This window comes from Rhea pennata, chromosome 1 (assembly GCF_028389875.1).
Source record: "Rhea pennata isolate bPtePen1 chromosome 1, bPtePen1.pri, whole genome shotgun sequence".
NCBI classification, from domain to species: Eukaryota; Metazoa; Chordata; class Aves; order Rheiformes; family Rheidae; genus Rhea; species Rhea pennata.
Window position 1 is genome coordinate 55068152 of NC_084663.1, and position 25059 is coordinate 55093210.

Below are 25059 nucleotides of genomic sequence, written 5' to 3' on the forward strand. Positions count from 1 at the left end.
TCATAGAATAATGAGATAATAAAAAAAATGACTATAATGTTCTGAGACCAAATGGCCTAATAAATCCAGCCAACTGCCAATCTCAATACTCATACTGATCTCATCACATACCTGCAGCTGCCACCTGAAACTGAACTGTTAGTATCTGTAGGCTGTAACTTAGCCAAAAAGGATCAAGGTAAAATGTGCTGTGCAAACATGCTGCTATAGAAGACAGGTTTACACACAGCTTATATTCTTCTATCATATATACTTTTAATTTTATTTCACCGCTCAGAAAAAAAATGCCACACACAGCCTAGTGGCTGGGGGAACAGCACGTGCTGTGTGGGACATAGGGAGAGCAGCCATGTGTCTGTATGCACACACGTGCGCTCTTCCCTTTCGCCCTGACCGCGTCCTGGTGCTCGGGGGCGCCCCGTCCCACGGGGCACCGGAGGGAAGAGCGAGGTCTCCCGCCAGCGCCACCCCTCCAAGCCCTGGGCCCAGGGCTAGGCCGCCACCGCACGGCGGCACGGCGCGCCAGGCATGCCGGGAGCCGCCGCTGCCCCGCCCCTCAGAACTCCATCACCCGTCATGCCCCGCGCCTCACGGAGCGTCACGGCACTCGTAGCTCCGCCCGCGCGTGACGCGGCCGGCCCGCGGCCCTGGGCACGCCGGCGCTCGCCGCCTCCCGCGGGGCGGCGAGGGACGGCTTTTGTGACGTCACGCCAGGCAGCCAATCCGAGAGGGAAGAACAAAACTGCCGGCTTTCAAATCCTCCGCCTCCCCCCCCACCCCCCCCAGCGGCGCGAGCCCTGGGGTGACGCCACTCGGTCGCCTCCACCGGCAGCTAGTGGGGGCCCCAGCGCGCGCGCGCGCGCGCGGCGGCGGCGACACCGACACCGACACCAGCCCCCTCGCGGCGCGGAGGTGAGGTGAGGCGGGGCCGCGGCCGTTGGGTGGGGCGGGCGGGGGCGCGCGAGGCGAGGCGAGCTGAGCTGAGCTCGCGCCCGCCGCCCCGGCTCCTCGCCGCGGGGGGAGGGGCGGCCTCCCGAAGGTCCCACGTGCCTCCCCTTTACCCCCCCCCCCAGGCTGGCGAGGAGACGCTCCTGTGCGTGGCCTGTGGGTGCGGGTCACGCGTGCCCGGCCTCAGCCGTCCCGGCGGGAGTGGGGGGAGGGGGCGATGCGGCGGCTCCCCGGGCGGCCGGGCGCGTTGTGTGGCGCTGCGGGAGTCCCGGGGGCCGTCGCGGAGAGCAGGTGGGAGGCGTGGCGGCGGCGTGGCCGCTGCCTGGCACCTTCCGTGGGGGAAGAGAGGAGCCGTTCCCCGTCGCGAGGGGAAAGCCGCGCTGGGAGCCTGTCAGGGACTTTCCGGAGCGTAACCTTGGGCTGTCACCGAGCTTCCCTGGGAGCGGCATGCGGGCCAGGCTCCCCCTTACACTTGATAGGCGGCATCTTGTCCATTAGCGTGGATAAATCATTATAAATAAAGTGTTCAGCTAAAATAACTTTTTTTTGACCATCAGGAAACATACAGCGTTATGTAGTGGTTAAATAGTGAGGAAGCCTCTCTTCAGGCATTTCTAGAGCTTGTTTTTATTTGCCAAGAATACTATTTTTTTCTGTGTTGTGTGCTTTTTTGATCTTGCAGAAGAGCTGGCAGTGAAGAGACCTTTGGTAGGTTAATAATTGGGTGTGGTTGATGTGTCTGTAATAAAACATGCTTCAGGATGTGATGGAGAAATAGTATGTTGAAATTAGGAAGTAGTCCATGTATAAGGTGAAAAAATAAAAAAGGGATTTAAGGAGAAGAGAAGTGGAGGGAGGGAGTATGCTTGTATGTTATAAAAGAACATTACAGTAGAATGTGGAATTCCTTTTTAAACAGTTCAATGATGAGATGCTCAAAAATAAAGTTGAATAGTTATTCAACTAGGTGAATAAACTGACCTCTCTGGGTCCTATCTAACTTTTGCTTCTGTGTGGTAAAGCCTTTCTGGGTTGGAGAACAATCCTCTCTGTTTCTTTTCTTTGCTGTTGGATTGGAAGAGGTTAGGGATGACTATCAGCATGGTGTCTGAGTGGCCTGATAGGAGTGGAGTAATTTATTTGAGCATCTTTCTGCTGGCAACACCTATCTGAGAGGATGACCATCCTAAAATGGTGGTGTTGATGAACTCAGGATGCTCCCTGCCCCCCTCTGGCATCCAAAAGCCATACAAAAGTTCATAAACCTGAAGAGAAAGCACTAACTGGGCAGAGCTGGAGGCAGGTCCTTTTCCAGCCAGGCAGCAGGAGAAAAGGGTGTATATGTACAACTTTCATTTAGAGGGTGTCTAAAATCATCCCTATTGGAGGGGCTTAAAGAGTGTTGAGCTTTTGTGTCAGACAAGAGTGGAAGGGGCCCAGCCTTCTGCTATTGTAGGGATTAGCTTTCATCCCTGTTAACATCTGAAATTTCTTCTAGAAGTCTGTTTCTTCTAAGTACTAGCCACTTGTAGCCCCTTATTTCAGTGAAGATGGAAAGAAACCATGAAACCACCAAAGAAGCATGCTTCATTTATCCTACTTAATGAAGTAGGATAATGAGGTCAGTCACTTGAGTGATTGCTAATCATCAGATAATGATTTATGGATGCTATGAGCCATGGCTAGCATCAAATTTGTGCCTAGAAGTGAAATGTTCACTAATCCATCAGTGTCATAGCATTCTATTCAACATGTTTGAGTACAGTTCTGTGGGACACCCAAAAAGAAAGTAAGCCTACAAATCTGAGTGAGACTTTTGTAGCTAATACACATGATGTTTTTCAGCAGCTCAGTGATTCTAGAACTGTGCTGACATGAGCACTAATAGGGATATAACTGAAAGGGGAAAACAGTTGTGTTCATTTTAGTTTTGTTTGGGGAAGAGAGGAAACATGCAGCATGTATAATTAAAGGATAAGGTTTGGATAGAAAAGAATACTATATTTTCATTGTGAAAGTGTATACGAAACAATGTCTTAATGTGGTTTTGGTAGGTGCTTTTAGCTATTAGTTGTTTATGAAGTGCTACAACTCCATCAAAACATAAGTTTCTTCAGGATTGGAAGAATCAACAGCATCTTACTTTGAAATGTTAATCTGGCCAAACTGCCATGAGTGAGCTACAGGAGAAAACCACTAATGACGCTGAAAATTCAAATAGATATCTCAAGAACAAAAAACACATTAGTATTTAAATACAATTATTAATATAGATTACGTAGTGCAGTTTTTTTCTAATGTTTTCTAATGTTCTTTTAATTAACAGCTTCTAAAGTTTGGGAAAGCAGAAAAGATGGCATCAGAAGATATCACTAAGCTTGCAGAGTCACTTGCAAAAACCAAAGTGGGTGGAGGACAGTTGAGCTTTAAAGGCCAGAGCCTTAAACTCAATACAGCAGAAGATGGTAAGAGAAAATATCCTTGTGTTGGGGAAATTTCTCCCTGTAATTCTGAAGTCTTACAGTAAATCTCTAGCTCATCTCACATGGCTGAGTTGTCATATTAGCTGTGATGCGAGGGTTATTTAGTTACAGCTACTTCTGGTAGAGATGTTTCCTTCCCTTTTCCCAGGCTGCTTCAACCTGGTACTCTGGTAGTGCTACTTGATGGTAGACTTGGGGTTTGGCTCTCTGGTATATAGTTCTTGTTTTCCTGACATTTCTGTAGAGTGCTTTTGACAGCCACTGTGTTAGATGTCAGTTCTCATTTTAAAAACACTAAGCAACATCATAGTGCTTGGAGCTACTGCATACTTTGAAGACTTGCGTAGAGGAACGGTTGATATATTAGTCTGCTGCTATAGTGCCTCTCTCTCCCCCAGCACCCCAAACTGATTGTTTTAGACTTCTGTTTTTTCTGGAGCCTGTCTCTTGCAGTTGTATGTGTTTCCCAAGGAACAATGTCTGTCTTGCAGTGGCTGTTATTGTTGTAAATCACTGCTATAGCTATAAATATATATGTAGTGTGTGTGTGTATATATATATGTGTGTGTATGTATATAAAATATGAAAATACACACACACGCATGTGCACACAGGTCAACACTCCTACCACATCAAGAAACAGTGTGTTCTTGAGGGGCTATTATTTGTCTGTCTTGCAGTGGCTGTTAGTGTTGTAAATCACTGGAATATAGCTATAAATATATATATATATAGTGTGTGTGTGTGTATATATATATATGTATGTATATATAAAAATACACACATACATGCATGTGCACACAGGTCAACATTCCTACCACATCAAGAAACAATGTGTTCTTGAGGGGCTATTATTTGGTAGAGTGTGTATTTTTTCTTAAACATAAGATTATCCTTGAGTTAAATTGCTTCCCTCTGAACAGGTATCTACTTTTGTCAGTCATTGGGAACTTTTTATTGTTGATGGGACACCTATCACCATCATTTTTTAGCCTGGTCCTTGCATCTTTGATGTGTGTACTCCAACTCCTAGACTATGTGCTGAATAGCAAATGAAGTAAGACTTAATTTTGTAAATATGAAGATGGCTATCTGATAACAGAACTAGAAATAAATTATGAAAAGGGAGAACAGAGAACACGTTCTCTCTAGTGACATGACAGTTCAGCTCTGCTCTCCATTACTGTTTCAGGATTCTTTCAGATAATGTTGCTCAGCAGTTTTGACTGAGTCTGGGTTGAGCAAGTGCATCAGAGTGTTACTGCGGTACCTAAGATGTTAATGAAAAGGCCAACAAGACTGTCTCTTCTTTGCAGCTGAAGAAGTGATCAAACAAATTGAGGAATTTGATGGCCTGGAAGCATTACGCCTAGAAGGCAACACAGTGGGCGTGGAGGCAGCAAAGGTCATTTCCAAAGCCTTGAAAAAAAAATCAGAGCTGAAGGTGAGATCCTCAAGAGGGTGGTGAAAGGGGAGAAGTACTGTAGAAATACTGAAGGCCTATTTACACTCTTCCCACAGCAGCTTGCTTTGAGTTAGCCTTAAAAACTCATTTTATTATTCCAGTAGGAAGAACAACCACGTGAAAATGTGGCAGAACTTTGGGACTTTGGAATAGCATGAACGTGTTGTGTGTTCTGAACTGATCCTGTTCCAATCTTAAAGCTGAGAAACTGTCCAAGGAAGAGCTTCTCAGGACAGGCAACATTTGTAAACAAAGAACTGAGTAACAAAAGACCAAGAGAACTTATGTTCTAATGGAAAAGCTAGGTTGGATCTTCTGGCTGCTTAATGGAGGAAATGCACAAGGAGATTCTTTTGTGCTCTCACTATGCTTCCTACTACTCTTCTAGCCTAATGTTAGAGGAGCATTGTGCTGCTGTGCTTTGCAGGGAAAGAGTATGAAATGTTGACTTGCATTAATAGCCCAAGTGTGGCTTTTTGAGCAAGTCCAGATTGTTGGACTCTGTACCTTAAGAAAATCCACATTTCTAGTATATCCTTCAGTTTCCTGCTACTTTTTCCTATGGGAACTTTCTTAGCGAAAGAGAATTCTTGTGTAGTCTTTATTTACAATATTCATTTCAATGGCTTTATTTCCTTGCAAGTGAAGCAATTATAATGTTAGTTCTCGTAGCTCTTCGGTATAGTCATACGACACGCCCAAGGGAATGCAGACAGTACTAAGTTGTCCCCAGTGGTGCAATGCAGCTTATGTGTAAACCTCTGAACAACTGTGTTCTAAATATTTTAATGGCCTCTCTTCTATCTGTGTATGTTTCTTCTTTTAGAGGTGTCATTGGAGTGATATGTTCACAGGGAGGCTGAGGTCTGAGATCCCTCCTGCTTTGGTAAGTAAAAAGCTAGATTGGACACTTTGACAGGTGAGAATAGAAGTTATATTAGTCATGCTTTCTGTGGGAGTATGTATCTCTGTGCTAACAAAGCCTTAGAAAACCTCTATGCTGCTAACACTAAGTGTCTCAGTATAGGTTGGTGGCTTTGTGTCCCTTCTGTACAAGATGGAGAAGAGTTGATAAAAGCCCAAACAGAGGTCCACAGTAGTGACCTGAAGAAGCTGGGGAAAAAAAAAAAAAAACAAAACACCACTTCATGCTCTCATAAGTAGTGTGGGAACTAAGCTTTCTAAATAAAAGCATCTGGCCTTTGCTTCCAAGAGTGTTATAGAAACGTACCACCACTAAGTTCTGTGGAGCAAGAACACGATAAACTCAACAGAAGAAAGATAAGTTCCTTGAAGCAGTGTAGGGGAGAAAGTCACTTTGGAGAAAGAAAAAAAAAAAAAAAAGGCACATTTGACCAAAAGGTTGGGAAAACTTTTTGATAACTGTCTTGGAGTTATTCTTAGTAACTTGCTCAACTCCTTCTCTGACTTTAGCTATAAAGCTTTATTCCCCCATGCAGCTTTGCAGAATGCCTTCAAAGCACAAATTCCATTGCAGCATCACTAGCCACTGCAGTCACGCTGTCACTGAAAGTCAATTCATTCTCTCCCTACCCCTCCTGCCATCTGTTTCCTCACAGATCTCTTTGGGAGATGCACTCATCACTGCTGGAGCACAGCTGGTGGAGCTGGACCTCAGTGACAATGCCTTTGGGCCAGATGGTGTGCGTGGCTTTGAGGCACTGCTGAAGAGCCCAGCGTGTTACACTTTGCAAGAACTCAAGCTCAACAACTGCGGCATGGGCATTGGAGGTGGCAAGGTGAGTGCTGTCTCTGCGTTGGAAATGAGGTTAGAGCCAAGACTTGGCTTCAGACTTTACTACACAGAATCACTTGTGGTTGGAAGGCAGCTCTGTAGACTGTCTAGTCCAACCTTCCTGCTCAAAGCAGAGTTGACTAGACCAGGTTGCTCAGGGTTATATCCAGGCAGAATATCTCAAAGGATGGAGACTTCACCACCTCTCTGGGCAACCCATTCCAGTTTTTAAACACCTTTGCTGTAATTTTTTCTTTGTTTTGTTTTTGTTTAAATAGAATTTCAATGTATTGAAGTGTATTAAGTTCAATATATTATTTCATTAATTTCAATGTGCCTGTTCCTTCTTGTCCTTTCACTGGGCACCACTGAAAAGAGTCTAGCTCTGTCATCTTTAGTCCCCCTCCCTGTCCCCTATCATTTGTTTGTACATGTTGATAATATCCCCCTGAGCCATTCTGAACAATCCCAGCTCTTTCAGCCTCTCCCTGTATGCAAAATGTTCCGATTCCTTTGTGGCCCCTTGCTGGATTTATTCCAGTATGCCCATATCTGGGGAGCTCAGAAGGGGATCCAGCACTCAAGATGTGGCCTCGCTGGTCCTGAATAAAGTGGAAGGATCACTTCCCTTGACCTGCTGCTGACATTCTTCCTACTGCTATCCAGAAGCTTTCTCTGCAGTAGGGTCACACTGCTGGCCAGTGGTCAGCTTGTTGGCCATGGGGACTCCTAGGTCTTTCTCTGTTGAGCTGTTTTCCAGCTGCTCAGACTCCAGCCTATGCTGCTGAACAGGGTTATTCCTCTCCAGGTACAGGACTTTGCATTTCCCTTTGAACTTTGAAGAAACAGGCCAACAAGAATCTTACAGCCTGAGATTCCTTCTCCTGGCACTACTGCAATGATTAAATCCCTGAAAAATAATATTCTTGTCAATTTTTTTCCATGCTAGAGAAAGGTCTAGTTTGGACCTTAGATTCCCTTCTCAAGAGAGCTAACAGCATAGAGTTTTGAGAGAATGAGGCTGACATTGAAGAATGCCTGTTAGATAAAATGATAAACCGAGCTGACTGTCATTGTCAGTAAGACCCATCTTTGCCTTTTTGAGTCAAATGTTGTTAATGGGGGCACTGCAATTTTAGTGCTGCCACTTTGTGCCTAAGACTGTTGTGTGCGAGTGTTGTAGCAACACATGGTTCTGCACGCTTTTATATAGAAGCAGGTGTATGTCAGCAGTGACCCATAGTATTTCTTGAGAACTGGATATATAAAACATGTTTGGATTCCCTCAGAATGAGGTGCTGAGGTAGTATAAACTGCTTGTGTTATCTTTAGATATTGGCAGCTGCCCTGAAAGAGTGTCACAGGAAATCAAGTGCCCAGGGCAAGCCTCTTGCTTTGAAAATCTTTGTGGCTGGCAGAAACCGTCTGGAGAATGATGGTGCCACTGCCCTGGCTGAAGCCTTTGGGGTGAGTACCAAACCAGAGCTTCATGATAGCAAATTGGAGCAAGGTGTACTTCAGTGCAGATGCTGAAGGAATGCACATATAGCTCTCCAACTTGGAGACAGTGCTGACCATCAGTTCACTAATGTTATGATGCTGTTTGCTGTTGAAGGTTGGAGACTTCATTGTGCAGTTGGGCTCCCTTTTATGAAGACTCCCATTGGAGTCGTCTACAAGTACGATTAGAGTTGATGACTGAATGTTTCTGTGACCCATTTTCAAACACATAACTAGTTGCTGTGTGAAGCAGTTAGGAGGTGCCTGTTTCTTCCTCAAGTGCTTAATTTAATATTGGTCATATTTCTCCTCCTGTCTGTGCTAATGGAGGTAATTTGGCACTGGAGTAGGTGTATCAGGTGACCTCCTGAATCTACCTGCTTGTTCAATCATCTGGCAAAAGACACCTGTTCTTTCTTCCAGGAACATTCTGTGAGAGCTGTTAGGTGGTTCTTAACTTTTGCCAGCTCTCACTGACGAAATCGCATCCTTATTTGGAGGAGCAGAATTCAGTGTGGTTGGGGCCATCTACCTTTTTCATGTCACTCTTGCTGTGGAAGATAATTCCTGAATTACATTTAATGTATATTGTGGAATGTATTAGTGAAGATACTGCAAGATTACAGATTGTTCTTTTTGTAAAGAGCTATCTGGATGTGATCTTCACAAATCAGTAACGATGGCAAAAATAAGACTTCTTAAATACTTGAAAGGCACATAAAAAGTTACTAAGGAATTCAGACTTAATGGCATTACCAAGATGAGATTCTTTACTGTGTTGTGTGACATACTATCAAGCCCCCACAGAATTTTCATCTTGATTTGTGTCCTCCTCCTGTCTCCCCCCCCTACCTGGTCTGCTTCTGCAGTCAAGGCAAAATGTAGACCTTGAGTTGAAGAATATCATATCAAATGACACTGCTCAGTCTGTCTCAGGGTTGTTGAAACACAGATAGAGAACCGTTGTTTTAAAGGAATCTATAGCAGACGCAGTAGAGCAGACATTAGTGGATACTTTCCATGACTATTAGAATTAGAGGCTTTTTGTCAATCTGTCATTTGCCACAAACCTGCAATTTCACTTAGATTTGTGACATGATTACTGAAGAATAGTTCTATGCAGAAGAGCTCAACGACTTAAGTTGCAAGAGAACAATTGTGAACAAATCCTGAAGAGTGGGGCACTGCATTCTGGAGTTGAAGTATGTTTCCTAATAGCTTTTTTCGTCTGTGTTCTTTGATAGATCATTGGGACTCTAGAAGAGGTCCATATGCCGCAGAATGGAATCAATCATCCTGGCATCACAGCACTTGCCCAGGCCTTTGCTATCAACCCACTGCTTAAGATTATAAACTTGAATGACAACACATTCACAGAGAAAGGAGCTGTGGCCATGGCAGAGGTGAATAGTTATATGTGACTGCTTTGGGTTTTCATCCTCCCTTTGAGGCTCCTCAGATGTAGTTAGTATCAGCATCTCTGGATTTGTGGAGCCATATGCCACGCTGAGGCAGAGGAATAGAGGAAAGATGACCTTCCAGGAGTGATCTGATTGATTTATTTGCCTGTCTATACTCTCAAATTTGTACCGTCTTGCAGACTCTGAAGGCTCTTCGGCAGATTGAAGTGATCAACTTTGGAGACTGCCTGGTGCGTTCAAAGGGTGCTGTTGCTATTGCTGAAGCTGTCAAAGAAGGGCTTCATAAGTTAAAGGTATTACCTTCTGCTGTTCAGCTCTGAATCTCTTGAATGCTTTTTTCCATTCTCTGATTTTTCTGTACATTCATCTACCACTATTGATCATTTTAAAATGGAGTTCACCTGCTTTTTCCACACAACTCAAAGCAATAAGCTATGTTGTAGATCACTGGAATCTCCGCATCTGGGTAAGAGTACTCCAAGTTGAATTGTACCAGTGATCTGGTTAGGTTCTACTTGGGGTTTTTAAAGCTACTGGTTCTACTCAACAAGTGCTATTCAAGAGTCTGATAATGGAAGTATCTGCCTTTAGAGCCTTTTGGAGGGTTATGAGAGGGGATCTGAGGTGTTCATGAACAGCTTATAATCTGTTCAGTACTTCAGAGCTCATACAGTTAATGCTTTTTGTTAGAGCTTGCATCAAAGGTCTGAATATTTCTAACTTCTTGGCAATACCACAACCTCCTGAACCAGTATTTGCCTGGGATTGGCATTTGACAACATTCAAGATGGGACTAAGTCCAATCAGGAGTATGTATAAATTATGATCTGTAGAAACACCAGACATGGATCATAACTGCATTAGTATTCATCCTGAACATGCATGATTCCTGCTCTTGTAAGCTTACAGTCAAACAAAAATTTGTATGAGTTAACATTACTTCTGTATGAATCTGGTACAGAATCTGCTTTGTGATGAGATGTGAGCAGTGCAGGATCCTTTGCTCAGACTTTTCCTGATTCCGCTGGAACTGAATCTTCAGAAAAACTTCCTCTTAAATAGGATTCTAACAGGAGTATTAAGATGAACACCCAGAAATTAAATCCTTTTTTCCAGAGCACAGGTAGTTAAGGGAGCATTAAGCAATAATAGCTGATTCATTCTGTTCAAGGACTATTTCCCTTCTGTTGTTAATATTAAATCCCTTCTCAGGTGTGGATTGATTGAGTACAATGCAGGGTTGCAGGGGGGATGGTGGCTGGCAGTTGAATAACTTAACTCTTACTAGTTTGTCCGTATTTTTTCTCTGCTGGCCATGTTTGTCAGAAATAGTTCTTCTCATAGCTCATCTTTTGGAGGCCTTAACTTGCACAGTAGGTGTTGAAAGGCAAATGTGCTGCCCTATCCTCCTTCAGTAAGACTTACCAGTATGTGAATTCTCAAGTAGTCACAGGGCTAGCAGCTGGGCCGTGTTGGTGTAGAGGGTGCTAGGAAACAAAAATCCTTGGTTTTGGAGAGGAAGAAACCAAAAGGGCTGTCACTAGTGAACCTAGCAGACTGGGCATGCTACTGAATCCCAAGGCAGCCTATCTCATGTTGCAGTGGCATGACAGGAACCCTGACAGGAACTTCCTGCCTGTAAGCACTTTCAGAATTTTTCCCTTGGTTCTGTAAAATGTACAATGTCTTGTGCCTCTTGGATATGTGAAGATTTCTAGTCAGCTGATAAAGCCTGGAGTATCTACTACTTGTAGATGAACAGTCGGTGTTCTCTGTGGCAGTTGTTCTAAAGGGGTTACTTCAGTAATACTGTTCCTTGTGATGGTATGTTTCAAATTACCCCTTTCAGGTATATGAGTAGAAGTAAGTATCTATCAAACTCCCCTTCCACTCCCAATTAAAAATACTTTTTTGCTAAGAGCCTCTTCAGATGAGAATCTTTACAGAAAGCTTGCGAGCACATGAAGCTGATGGGGTGCTGGGTATTATCGCAATTCTGCAGATGAATGCTCTTGTGCTTCTTAGGAACTGAATTTGTCCTTCTGTGAGATCAAACGAGATGCTGCTTTGACTGTTGCTGAAGCTATTGAAGACAGGTCAGAGTTGGAGAAGTTAGATCTCAATGGTATGTAAGTTTGTTAAATCAAAGCACATCTAGCCTGACCCTAACTAGAAACCTTTAGTTTATGTTGACAGTATCATGCATTTTAGCCTTGCAATTGTCAGCCTGTAAAAAATGGTGTCTGAGAATAGCTGAACTCAGATGAGCCTGAGGCAGGAAACAACTTAGTTCTCGAAAGTTTTAAGCCACAAACTTGGTCAATGGTTAAAGGTAAGCTGTTTCAGTACCATTTCATAAGGTGGAAAGTTTGGACTGATATCCGTATCTGTTTTCAAGAAAAACTTCTAATGGTTCAGTGTGATTTCAGATATTTCATACTTGTAAATAAAAGCTTCCTCCCACATCTCTACAGTAGATTGGAAATCTTTGACCAGTGTTGACTTTTGCTATTCTCACCTTAGGTCACTTTTTCAATGGTACTGTGCCCACATGTACTTGTTTCAGAATCACAGAGAACAAGAGCTGTTAACAGAACTAGCAGGAAGTCTCTCAAAGGCACTCTGGCCAATTACAGTTTTTGTCTCTAGTCCTTGTGCAGTGTTGCTAAAAATTGTCTAACAGCTGCTTGATTCTGAATACTGAAGTCTTCATTGCTGCCTCTAAAATGTTGTGTAGAAATGGCTGGCAACTGTTTCATTCCCAGAAATAAAAGATAGACGAGAATCTGTAGTAGGGACCCTAAGAGTGATCTAGTGTATATATTTTAAATCTGTTTGCTTTCCACAATAACCTAGGTAACTGTCTTGGAGAAGAAGGATGTGAGCAACTCCAGGAGATCCTTGAAGGCTTCAATATGGCAGCTGTCCTGGGATCTTTGAGGTAGATCTTTAAGAGGCAATGGGCAGAAATTGAACCACAGGAAGTTCTGCCTGAATGTGAGGGGGAATTTCTTCACTGTGCGAGTGACAGAGCACTGGCACAGGTTGCCCGGAGAGGTTGTGGAGTCTCCTTCTCTGGAGATATTCAAGGCCCACCTGGATGTAGCCCTGTCTAACATGCTCTAGGTGACCCTGCTGAGCAGGGAGGTTGGACTAGCTGATCTCTGGAGGTCCCTTCCAACCTTACTGAGTCTATGATTCTGATTCTATGATTCTGATTCTTGGAGCAAGGCACCGGAGTTTACGTCAGAAGTTTTCCCACAATTATGGATGTTGGTCCGCCTGTGCGGTATGGAAGATTCCAGGAAAGATTCCAATGAAAAATGTTTTGTACCTCACTTTAATCTTTAGTCTTGTCTTAGTGTTATAGACTGCATTTCTGGCTGTTTGCTTGCCAGTGTCTCAACTGGGTGACTGAAGTCTGAGTGACTTCATAGCCTATTGTAGGCCAATAAGATGTACTTCTTCCAGTAGCACTTGGCAGGGAGGAGCTGCTTTTCTGTGCTCTGGAAAAAAAATGTTTCTGAATTCCAGTGTACTAGAGTTGTGAGCAAATAATGAAGGCCTATTTTACATAAAAATTCTCAAACCATAGTGATGATGAAGGGGAAGAGGAAGAAGAGGAAGAAGATGAAGAGGAGGAAGATGAGGAGGAAGAAGAGGAGGAAGAGGAGGAGGAGGAGGAGGAACAGCAGCAGTTGAAGGAGAGAGGACAGGGAGAAAAGGAGTCAGTGACTCCTAAGAAGATACTCGATTCACAGGTAAGCTTACTTTGGGATGCAGTCCTGTTTCCTCCTTTATTCTCCTCCATACAAGAAAATAAGATCTGGAGTGAGTCTGAACTTGAATTCTGGCAGGAGTTCATGTTCCTTTGTGGGATGGCTTTTTGGTAGTAGGCAGGGAGATAAAATGCAGGAAATAACAAAAGAAAGTGGATGATTTGGAAATATTTTTAATTTGTGCCTGTGCACACATGCATGGAGAGAAAGGCTGAGTGGCAATTGTAACAAATACAGTTAGAAAATGTCTCCTCAACTCTGGAAAATGGTGGGAACCCTGTATGTGCAATGGCATGCAGTTGTGCTATCATGCCATGGTTATGCCAATTCTGGGCTCATTGCAACCACAAATGGTTTTCAAATTGGACAAATCCTGATTGCACCCACACAAGTCAGTCCTTTGTGCCTTTGGTATACCAGTTTTTGTTTACTTCCAAGAGTAACTTGATGGTTTTTGTTTCAGGATTCAACTCCAGTGCCATCTCCTCCTGTTGATGTTGCCACATTCCTTGCTTTCCCATCACCAGAGAAGCTACTGCGGCTAGGACCTAAGTGTTCTGTGCTGATAGCCCAGCAGGTAGGTGAGCCAGTGGTTTTCAGCGCTTGATTCTCTGTCATGGTTACTTAATCCCCAGAGATGCAATTGCTTTCTGTTTGAAAACCTGGATTTCCTTTCTTCCCATTGGTCCTACAGAACCTAGGAAGCAAGTGATTCAGTTTATGCTTATAGTGGCACCAAAGGCTCTCCACAGAGTAGCTGGGCATTGTAGTAGTTCTTATGCTTTGAGCTATGGCCAAGACAGTGTTGAGATCAGTCTGCTGGAGGCTGTAATTGTCACTGCTGTAACAGAAGCTTGTCTTCTGTCTGTCTAGCAATGAGCTTAACAGCTTGTGATTTTTCTTTGTCTTTCAGACAGATGCATCTGATGTAGAAAAAGTAGTTACAACTCTTCTAAGGATATCTTCAGTTTTCAAAGATGAAACTCCAGTGAAAACAGCAGTGCATGAAACAACAGGTGACTGGACCTCTCTTAGTTTCATGGTGTGACATGCTCCAGTGTTGGGGTACCCAGTGCAATGCAGAGGAACACCCCTATGGGCTGGGTCAGGCCCCAGATGAACCAGGTCATTTAACTGTCTTGTTATTGGCAGGGTTCAGGAAACCCAAGATAACAAAATATGAGGCAGTGAGAAGCTATTGTGTGGAGTAAAAATAGGAACTCATTCTGAAATTAGCAGATCTTGTACTTCCAAAGTTTGAAGCTCAGTATCCCATGTAGTTGCTGTCTTACTGGAACTGTGCTGGACCCTGCTTGCATCTCTGATGCTATGCTGTCAGTATCTGGGAGCACTGTGTTCCAAGGTCAGTAACTTTCTCAAGGCTGCTTATTTTAAAATAAATAAATAGAAATTTTGCTGAAAGTAGCCTCTCATGTTTAGTATTAAGAAACTGGAGAGAGAGACCTTATTTAGTGTCCCTTCTTATCAGTGTGATGCCTGTTTAGTTTCTTCAGGGAGCAAAGGTTGCATTATAACATGATACAAGGCACAGAAGCCAATGTACAGGTAAGGGACTGTTCCTCACTATATTGTAGTGTAGTGATTTGAGCTAGGTCTGACTTCTTATATTAACATTATTCCTTTACTTTCTCATCTGGAAGCAGGAATTTCCAAGCATCTACTTAGCATCTGGCCATTCTTTAAGGAGAAGGACTTTGTGCCTCATTTCTTCCAAATTCTACAACAGTACTGTTCTCTCCTGCACAAGCTACTTAGCAGAGCAGTGCAAAAGAACTGGATCAATTATATTAAGACCCTTTGGTGTGATTTATTGCAAAAAAATGTGCAGTTTCCTAGTTAACAATTTATCAGTTTCATCATGTCTATGTATTCTGAGCTATGTTAGCTGTTGTGTGTGAACCAGTAGTAAAGTACACAGTTCACTGTACTTGCTTATGGAGCCAACTTAGCCAAAAATAGTTAGCTGGCATTTCATGAACTACTGCTGGACTTGGCTAGTGCTCATTATGAGTTGTCTTCAACTTCAATAAAAGATTCAGTGCAGAATGGTCTATTGACTTAAGTGTACTTGTGTAATGTATTTATCTTGATAGCTATTTCTTACCACACAGGCTTCATAGCAAAGAGTACCTGGCGATCAGTTACTTTTCTCTGAGGAAGATATCAGTTGGTATAGAAGTCTCCAGTCAATGTCTGACAGTGGTTATACAGTCATGAAAGCGAGTTCTGCCCATTCCAAGAAACCAGAATGGTCAAGAGTTAGAATGGATGCATTGCCTTTCTTGTGGACACAAGAGATTGGAGCACAGATTTGCCATGGTTTGCAGCAGTTAGTTGTGAGATAGCCCTGAAAGCAAGTGAAAAAGCTTTCTCGTTATATTGTCATTTGTTTTGGTTTCAAATGAAAGGTAAATTCTTGCTGGCCTTAAAATTGCAAGGCTCCAACTCTTGCTGGACTGCTGGGATATTAGCTCATTCAGTGTGTGCATGCATGCTGTGTATATGCATGTTCAAATGCATTAAAGCATTTTGTGATGCATATGAGTGAAGTGAGTTACATCTGAAGTTAGGCAATGGGTGAGGCTCTTCCTGTAGGCCTTTGTATAAAATTTAGTCCTTATGTTTAAGACCTCATCTGTCTGGTTAGAAGTTACAGCCAGCGTCTGCAGAGACATGTAGAATGTAAAAGCAGTTTTGAGAGGTAATATCCCGTAGCAGCTGCTACTCTGAGATCCTGTGTGGATCAGTTTTGATCTTAAACTGTAGCAAGACCTCTTTCTATAGTTAGCTCCACAGTGTCACCTCAGGGACCTGAAATTACAAATCAGACTGCGCTTGCTGAGAAACAGCAAGCAGAAAAATATTGTGCTTAACATTATGTATTCTTTTTAGATGCCTTAATGAAAAAAGCCTTCACTTCTGCCACATTTAATTCTGATGCATTCATCACAAGCCTCTTGATCCACATGGGACTGCTTAAGGTGAGGAAGCAGGAAAGAGTTAAATTATGCTCTGGTTAGGTTGAAGACCAGACTGGCAGTGTTGTGAGTGACTATGTTGCCATGGAGGCAACTGGGTGCCTAATACCCAGGGACAATGGAGGTCTGCAAATGCAGCAGAAGTTGCAGATTGGAAGATCATACTAGGATGAAGTAGGTGTCAGCTCTTTGCCTCTATTCTGTTTAACGTCTTCTGCATTATCAAAGTTATCCCCTGAAGGTAGGGAGGGTCATGCCAGGAAACTGAGCTGCTGCTGAACTATGAGCTCTTATAGATGCCTATAAAAAGCTGTATTTGGGAGTCTAAATATATATAGCATTTGTTATTAAATTGATCCTCTAGGACATCTTTTAGCAAGGGTCAGAAACAAATATCTAACCCCTTGCATTTGATCAGAAGTATTCAACTTCATCCTTTGAAGTATTTTTGCAATACACTAATGTCAGATGTGTGACATGGAAGACAACTTCTCATTGAAAAAGGGTGGGAGGGTCAGAAAACTTGCTAATTGCATTAGAATACCTGTTGCTTTATTTTCATTGAGATGACTGAAAAGAGGGAGAAGCGCTTTCTGCAAAATAAAGGAGCACTTTTCTGTATTTATGGTGCAAGGGTCAATATTTCTCACCACTTCAAGACCTAGAAACTGAGAAAGGAAGCTTGTACCAAGCCGGTTCCACAGAATTTAGTCTACATTATAGCAGCCTGCTTTTAATTGAGTGTCTGTATTACCTTATGGTAATACCCAACTTGGAAGGCAGATGGCTGTGATGTGCTAGATGTGTCTAAATTTTTCTAAAAATCCATTTATTCTGTTCCTGTGTAGTTGGATGTAAGGCCAAATCCTAAGCATCCTGCTTCTCAGGTCCACAGAACCCCAGAGAGCTTTCTGTTCTGCAAGATGCTTATTTTAGGGACTGACATTTACCTCTTATCCCATACGGAAAAAGCTAAATATGTGCAATGAAGTCTAAAGCACAGATATGTGCTCCACAGGAACTCTTTCAAACTATAAAGTGGTATTGATGATAATGCCTTTGAGGATCAACCAACAGGCTGTTCTTGTTGTGTGGAAGCAGTTCTGTTGATGGATTAGGCGTGTATAGAGGGAGCAGCCTCCATGTTTATCTATCCAGCATATCTGGAGGCACAAAAGCAACAGATATTCTTAGCAACATCAAATACAAGGTCACGCTCTAGGAACAGGTCTAGATTGTATCTACAGGATGAAGGGCTTTAGTTGGGATTGTAGTAGAGAAATAACTAAAAACAGTTTGAGTTAGGGCACATGGGTTAGTGTCATCTTAGCAAGAAGAATTCATCATGTAAGCTGGGGAACAGCAATAGAAATGACTTAACTTTTCCTCGTGCATCAATTGCATGGCCAGTACTGGTAATGCATTGCATTCTGGAGGAAGCATGGAGATGGTGTGAAAAATAGCTAGAATAATAAAAGGTAAAATGTGTAACTAGAACACTCAATTTTTGATAAAATGAAGTAGAGTTGGTTTCCCTAGGAGAACACTAGAACAGGGGGCCTCTGAGAAGATGTAGCTATTTCACTGTTTGATGCAGATACCTTACTTTCCTTTCCTTTCCCCATTGCTTCTGACTAAGCCCTAAAAGATATGTACTATAACATTCCTGATGCTGCTGGCTTTAAGATGTTGGAGCTAGGAGGCCACAGGGTTGGTTACTTTTCTCCCAAGGAAAAGTGCACTTACTACAACAGAGAGGTTTCTCTCCTACTGTGGATGGGAATGCTTCTTTCAACAGAGAAGTTATTGCCTCTGAACTGTAGTGAATTAGACAGGATAGTGATCATGACTTGTCTTGATGTCTGTCTTCTATCTTTTCCTCTTCTCAGAGCGAAGAGAAGATCAAAGCTGTCCCAAGCCTTTATGGTATTCTGATGACCTTGAACCATATGGTCCAACAGGATTACTTTCCTAAATCCTTGGCCCCAGTTCTTTCAGCTTTTGTGACAAAGTGAGTATTGTACTTGCTATGCAGTCTTCTCCATGGGAGCTAGTGAAATGGTTGGAGGGTTAATAGCGACATGCAGCCTCTTCTGTTAAAGCACAATAAATACATGTTCTGAAAGGTTTGTAATGTTTAGAGTAAAAAGTCATGAATCCTGAAGAAGAAATGATGGGAAAAAAACAGCTCGAAACTGCCTCTGAAGCACGGACTGCTGATACCAGTTACAGAAGAGTATTTTGAACTTAAGGAAACCTGCTGGGTTTCTAGCTACTGCTTGAGTGACCAGTGAGTACACTGGATTTAACCAAGCCCTGCAAATGGCCCTGATGTTTACGAAGGTCAGCAGAGCTTTATCTGACTTGTTAAATACAATAACACTGATCAGTAGCAGATCAGAACAGTGCAAAGACTGCGTTTGTTCATAAATGCAGCCATTACAGTCATAGCAGCAAGGTTAGTAGTTTTTGAGAACTAAATCAGGAGTATAGATGTTGAAGGTGCTTGTACTGTCTGTTTCTATTTAATATCATTGCTCCTAATACAGGTGTAGAATCATCCCTCTCTTGCCCCCTCAACCTTGACTCCTTCAATGTCTTAAAGGATTGTAAATGTAATAGCTGTGGCAAAGACAAAGCCATACCTCTTCTGGATTAAATCAGTGAGACCTTCAGGCAACTTAGTGTTGATGTAGTTAGCAAAAAACGCTCAAAATAGTTCTTCCTTTCTTGAGATGAGCATAAATAGTTCTCTTCATGTGGAGAAACAGAGTCTAAAACTCCTTTTCCCCAGGGCAGCAGAGATCTGAAACCTATTTGGAACTTGGGAGCTGTTTGCCACAGCTCAGTGTGGGATATGTGCCATGCAGGCTGAGAGCACCTCTTTAAGCACCTTCAGAACCAGACTTAAACCTTCCTGATTTCTGTGCTGTAGGGAACATATGAAAGCTCGGGAGCTTGTGCTAATGAAAGGCAGAGATAATGAGTACTTGTGAGGGATATGAAGCATGGGCAGGAGGGAGGTAGTCAAATACTAGTAGGCACTCTGTTCTTAACTGACTTGTTTCTAATCCCAGTAGAGCTATGAAGGGGGAGAGGCATTTTTGCAAATGTTGGTGTGGTTGAAGTTGTCAAAGCTGTTGTATAGTTGTGGCACATACGAAGCCATGCTTCACACTACAGTGTGAAGTCAACACTACATACAGCCATGCTAGTGTCAGCTTTGGAAAATAAAACTGTATAACTACCTTTTACTCATGTGCAAGCACTAACCTAAAGGCCCTAACAGTGGAACAGTTTGTCTGGATGGTCCATGTACTTGTGTGTCGTCTTGGCTTGATCAGACTAAGAAATAAGCAGTATACAAGCCAGTGAGCCTGTGCTTTAACAGCTAAATAAATACAATTCCCACTTTATCCTCATAGGTGTAAGCAAGAAGTATTGGGAGGTGCCATGTGAAACTATTCAAACAGATCTTTGGATTTCTGTTTTTCACTGCAGCCTGTGTCGGTGATCTTGTTTGTCAATCAAACAAATGCCTGCAGTGTCAGATTCCAGTACTAGCCCTAAAATAAGAGTGAAGGAAATGACTTGCTTCTCCCATCTGGCACTAAATGCACAGAAAGCTTGATCACTTGGTATCACTTAGTCTCCATCCAGTGCCAGCCCTCCAAACAGAGTATTTAAATCATCTGAACTTGGGGATAGAGAACAGGGGGGCTTTGGTTCAGTGCATCTGACCCTTCTAATTGCTTGTATTACATTCTGGTGTCTAGAGCAGCCTCATAATTCAGCTTGATGCATCCTTCTAAACAAACTTGCTTGCAACAAATACTGCTTCCCTTGCTGTGTGTGTTCCTGCAGGCCTCTCCCAGGCTGTAGGTCTGCAAAATACCAGTAAATGTTCTTCACCTGTAAATGATGCTCTATGTAGACAAAATGATAAGAGTAAAATTCTAGTCCTGTTCAAGACAACAGCAAAAATTCTATTGACTCCATAGCCAGCATTTTGTTACAAGTGCAGGAAGAGGGGAAAGCCTATTTCTGAAAGTGTAAGTGAGGTCTTTCAGAGATCATGTAAAAACTGCAAGAGTCAAACTCACAGTAGGAAGCAGTTTTGTCTGCCTTGCTTCACCATGTAGGGTGCTAATGCTAAGTCTGCTAGCTCATTTATGCTATGAATTCTCAAAGCTGTTGCAGGGTAGACAGTGTGATGCTATTATAAAAACTTATGTCCTATACAGCATGGTGAAGTCAATACTACGTATAAGCAATGTACCTCTTGTTTCATGGGAAAAAGTGTGTGTGTAATTATTAAAGTCCTTTACCTAAGGGAACAAGGGGAACAAGTGTTAAATTCTTTACAAATACCTGGAGAACTGAGAACAAGAGCAGTTCAGTAACTACAAAATCCAATTAAATTGGCTTCCATAAAGTTCTGGACTAATCTGCACCCCAGCTTGTTTTTGTTCAGAGCTGACTCCATACAAAATCACATCCTAACCCTAAACCAAACCTAACTCATAAACCTAGTAACCAGCCAAGTTCTTCTGGGTCAGTTTTTGCAACATGTCTGCTTCTGCTCTGTCAAGCCTGTGAGCCCTTCATTTGCAGCTAAATAGTGGGCACTTCTGTGGCAGCGTTTTTCTAGCTTTTTCTTTAGGATCACAGTTAACACCTTTGGACTTCCAGAGCTGTAAAGTTCTAGCTGTTTAGGGCAGAGCTTTGCTGTCTCCTGCTGTAAGGGACTTATGCTTCTGGAGCAGTCATTCTCCTCACTGCTTCTGTGGCAGTTTGATGGTGTGAGTAGTGGTTTTTTTTTAATAATTATTATTAATAAAAATGGGGCTGTGGACTGTAACCAACATCCATCTTATTCTGCTGAAATTTATGCCGATTTTCTTTTGGACACAAGAGGGTGCTATGAGTCCACAAGCTCTTTTTCCATAATTCTTTAGGAGAAAACACTGCGTGTATCTGGATGCCTGCCTGCCCTCTTGTGATTGGACTGCACTCATTTTTGCTGTTGGATTGGATTGCATCACTTTTGCCAGCCTGTACCGCAGAGTGGCAGGCAGTCTAACTCCACAGCAAGTAGGGAAGCTTCTTGGTGTTTAAGCTGGAATGGAGGCTGAGGGAGCTTGGCTGTGATTTAATATCAACAGTTCAGATTCGCTATTTACGAAAATGTGCCCAAGCAAACTTAATGTGGAGCTGCCTTGACGAAATCAGCCTATTCAATACAAACAGGGCTGGGTCTTCCAAAAACGACTGAAGTGCCTCACCCAGACACTTTAAAAAATAAACTGCAAGTTGTAATTGTTCTGTGTGTTCTTCAGTGGGGGTCGCTGAATGGCTCTTTTGGAAATAAGTGGTTAACTCTTCTCCAAACTGATTAACCACAGTATGCAATAAGCCTCTGTTAAGCTATTGGCTATAGCCTATAAATCCAGAAATTTCTCTCACCTAGAGATTCCCATCTTTATTACAGGTCCCTCTTCTTTTACCAGTCAAATAGCCTTTAGCAAACAATAACAATGATGTCTATGTTCTCATTTGGGACAGAGAGAGGTAAAATTGGATTAAAACTTCTTTGAGAAAATTCCCCTAATGAATGGATACAAAATGCTGCACATTACTGAAATGCTTATTAAATGATTAGCCTGTGGAAACAGGGGATAATATATTTCTAGGAAGGGATAAGAATGCTAGAGACATCTAGTTGCCTGTTAACCTTTATGTGACTGAGTAGTTCAATCATTCTGTTTCAAGAGCAGGGTACTCTGTGTAAGTTGGATCTTGCTGTTGCAGTCTCTGTGCTAGGCACTTTCAGCTGATGGTCTACAGGTTCTGTGGGTTATTTCTAAGGCACCCTGAAAGGTAGCTGAGCAAAGCCAGTCAGCTATTGCTTGATTTAAGGGGATATGAGGCTATATTGCTTCTCTTCAAAGACTTGAAAAAGCCCTATAAATTAAAGAAAGCCAAAGCCACTGTTCTGGTCACAGATAGCAGATGGTTTGGCAAGGAAAGTGGGAAAGATTTGAGTGTACTTATCCTTTTTGTTTTCGGGCCCTAAACAGAAAATGTATATGGGAACTTCCATCCCTCAGAGGAGAGATGGAGGTGGGGTTCCACTTCTGCACACTTCCTGCTATCCAGACTGAAACACCAGATTGGAGAGGTGAACAATCTGATTCTGCCAACTGATGGATGTTTTTTTTTTTTTTTTTTTTGGTTTCTTTTTTTTTGGGGGGGGGGGAGCTGCAGAAATAAATCTTCTGATTGCTGGCTGTAGCCTTTTTGGCTCCTACTCTAACAGAGATGTTATTCCCTCTAGAATTCCCTCCCTTTAGAGCCCCATGTGTGAGCTCTAAATGAAAGTACTGATTTGTACAGAGATCAGGGAGTGGTTTAAGAAGCAAAAAAATATAAGCTTTTGGGAATGCAGTCTTAGTGTGTTTGAAGTGTATTTGGTCATTCAAGTTGGTTGTAAAGCAGTTCTTATGTGTAGTATTTAAAAACTAAATATTCTTTCTCTTCCCACAGACCAAACCGTGCTCTTGACTCCTGTTCTTTTGCCCGCCACATGCTCTTACAAACCCTCCATCAGCTGTAACAGATGTGCTTCTGTGCCCTTCCCTCCTCACTGGATGGTCGTCAGCAGGGAACTTGGAGCTGCGTGGTAGGAGAGGATCCTAGAGCCTGTGCAGACATACTTTCTTTTTCCTTCTCTCTCTTTTTTTTTTTTTCCCTCCCTTGTAGGAGGTCTATCCATCTCTTTCATTTTGCTTTCATAAACTTGGATGAATCCTGCTGATATTTTTTTGGGAGGGTTTTTTTGTTTTTCTTTTTTGTTTTTTTTATCCTCTCTGTGAAATGATTCCCTTGTCTGCAAGGCAGATGCTTGTGCTAGAATAAGTCTGTGCTGTTCTGCATGAATCAAAAAGAAGAATCCTTCTCCACTTCTGTAGCATTGGCAAGGGTGTGCCAAGACTAACATTGGGTCCCGGAACGGTGTCCTCAGGATCAACCAAGTTATCCATTTTATTTTATTTTACTGGACTATGGCTCCTGTCTGATGTTCTTCAGCGCTGTGCAGGAGGGAGGCTACAATGCTGCTGCTGCTCCTGCTTCTTCAGGCCAGGGGAGTGCTTGATCCCCTTCTGCTGCTAAGTCAGAAGGACAAGGTGTACTCCCTTTCATTTCTTGTTTTCAAGTCCATCTGTTGAAGGAACATTGTGGCTATTTCTATTCTAGTGTACCACTCCCCTGTTGCTGTGGTTGGATATCATTGTAGTGTGGCTGACGCTGGCCACTGCTTAAGGGAGCAAGCATATTTTTATTGTAATGAGTTTTTTTTTTCTTTGCTAGTGCCTGTGTTGTTTCCCTCTTCCCTCCCTTTCCCTCTCCCTTGCCCCTCTCTTCCTAATTACAGTAGGCTTGGTTTGGAAGTGAATACAATCCATGAAATCCCTGTGGACTGTGTTCCCTTTCTCCTCCCTTCTGTTCCCCCTCTGATAAAACAGTGTGACTGTGTGGGCTGTTCACATATTTGAAAGCCAAGCACATGTAAGAGCACAAAGATTTAGGGCTGTGCTGACTGTCCTCAGGTAGAGCTGCGCCTTTTCTTGCACTGAAGGAGTAGCTGATGCCTCTAAATCTCTGCATATGGAGTACTGCTTGTGTGCCTGCACATGTATTGATGGCACCTACCTGCACGACTTATGAACGTACGAGATGATTCAAAGGCTAGTCCTGTTCCCACTTGCTTCATGTACGTTTTCAAGCCTCTAGAGAATCAATACATTTGATTCTCTACAGGTAACAAAAGTTTGTCTTCCAACTAATATTGATCTTCCCCTCTATTTATGGTTAGAGGAGGCTGCTCAGCTTCTCTTACCAGGCTTTACAACTGATGTGCAGCATAAACAGGGCTAGCACCAGAAGTCAGTGGCCTCTATGAGAGGGAAGCAGCTGTTCCTTCATTGTGAGAGGCAGCATGTGCCACAGCTGGCACGGGTACACATGCTGACCCTAAATGGAGGAAATACTGGCATTTACTCCCAGGTTTGCAGGCAGCATTGACAGAAGAAAGGATTTGGGTCACTATGTTAAATAAACTGTGTGGCATGTGCAAGACCTATTTACGTGTAATCTCTGCTTAAATTCTTTGAGGTTGTGGGCCTATTCAAAGCAACCACAGGGTAAAAAGGGGAGGGTATGGGAAGTTGTGAGTGGCTATGATCCATCAGTCTCTGGAAAGCAATGGCTCTCTGCTGCTTGGAGAAGAGCTGCCCTTCATATACAAGCAGTGTCCCTTCATAACAAGCTCCTGGGCCTCTTGCTACTCTTGCTGCCCTTTCCCTGGAGGGGATGGTCTGGAGAAAAAGGACATGACATAGGTAGAGCAGGGGTGTATAAATGAAGGCAGGGAGTCAACCTTAACAGGTAGCTTAACTGGGCTGCAGGAATCTGACCCACTGCAGATATTTTTTCCAATTGTCCTCCCTCCAATTCTTTCTCTTAAGTGTCCTCCTTCCTTCCCTACTTTGCCCGACTCCATTTGATGTCTTTAGCCACCTTGTGACTTCCAGCCATCAAGTCCTTGCCCATGGCACTGCTGTGCAGAGTGCTTTGGGAGGTTAGGCTGTTAAAGAGTAACAACTGTGAGATTTCAACTTCAGTTTCTTTTGAGAGCAAACAAAATT

At 42.9% G+C, this 25059-nt stretch overlaps 1 protein-coding gene across 2 annotated transcripts; it reads left to right on the forward strand.

Moving 5' to 3' along the window:
• Window positions 1–787: 787 nt before the first annotated feature.
• RANGAP1 (Ran GTPase activating protein 1) lies at window positions 788–24494 on the forward strand. Of its 2 annotated transcripts, none has more exons than XM_062587369.1 (16): window positions 788–917; window positions 3275–3413; window positions 4748–4875; window positions 5723–5782; window positions 6477–6656; window positions 7985–8119; window positions 9397–9555; window positions 9753–9866; window positions 11599–11698; window positions 12430–12514; window positions 13169–13334; window positions 13816–13929; window positions 14266–14368; window positions 16266–16354; window positions 18241–18362; window positions 22898–24494. In XM_062587369.1, the coding sequence occupies exons 2-16, from the start codon at window positions 3302–3304 to the stop codon at window positions 22965–22967; spliced, it is 1737 nt and encodes a 578-aa protein (XP_062443353.1). In that variant the 5' UTR covers window positions 788–917; window positions 3275–3301; the 3' UTR covers window positions 22968–24494. The 2 variants fall into 2 exon arrangements, with proteins under 2 accessions (XP_062443353.1, XP_062443362.1); XM_062587378.1 differs by having other exon boundaries at window positions 788–912.
• The last annotated feature ends 565 nt before the right edge of the window (window positions 24495–25059 follow it).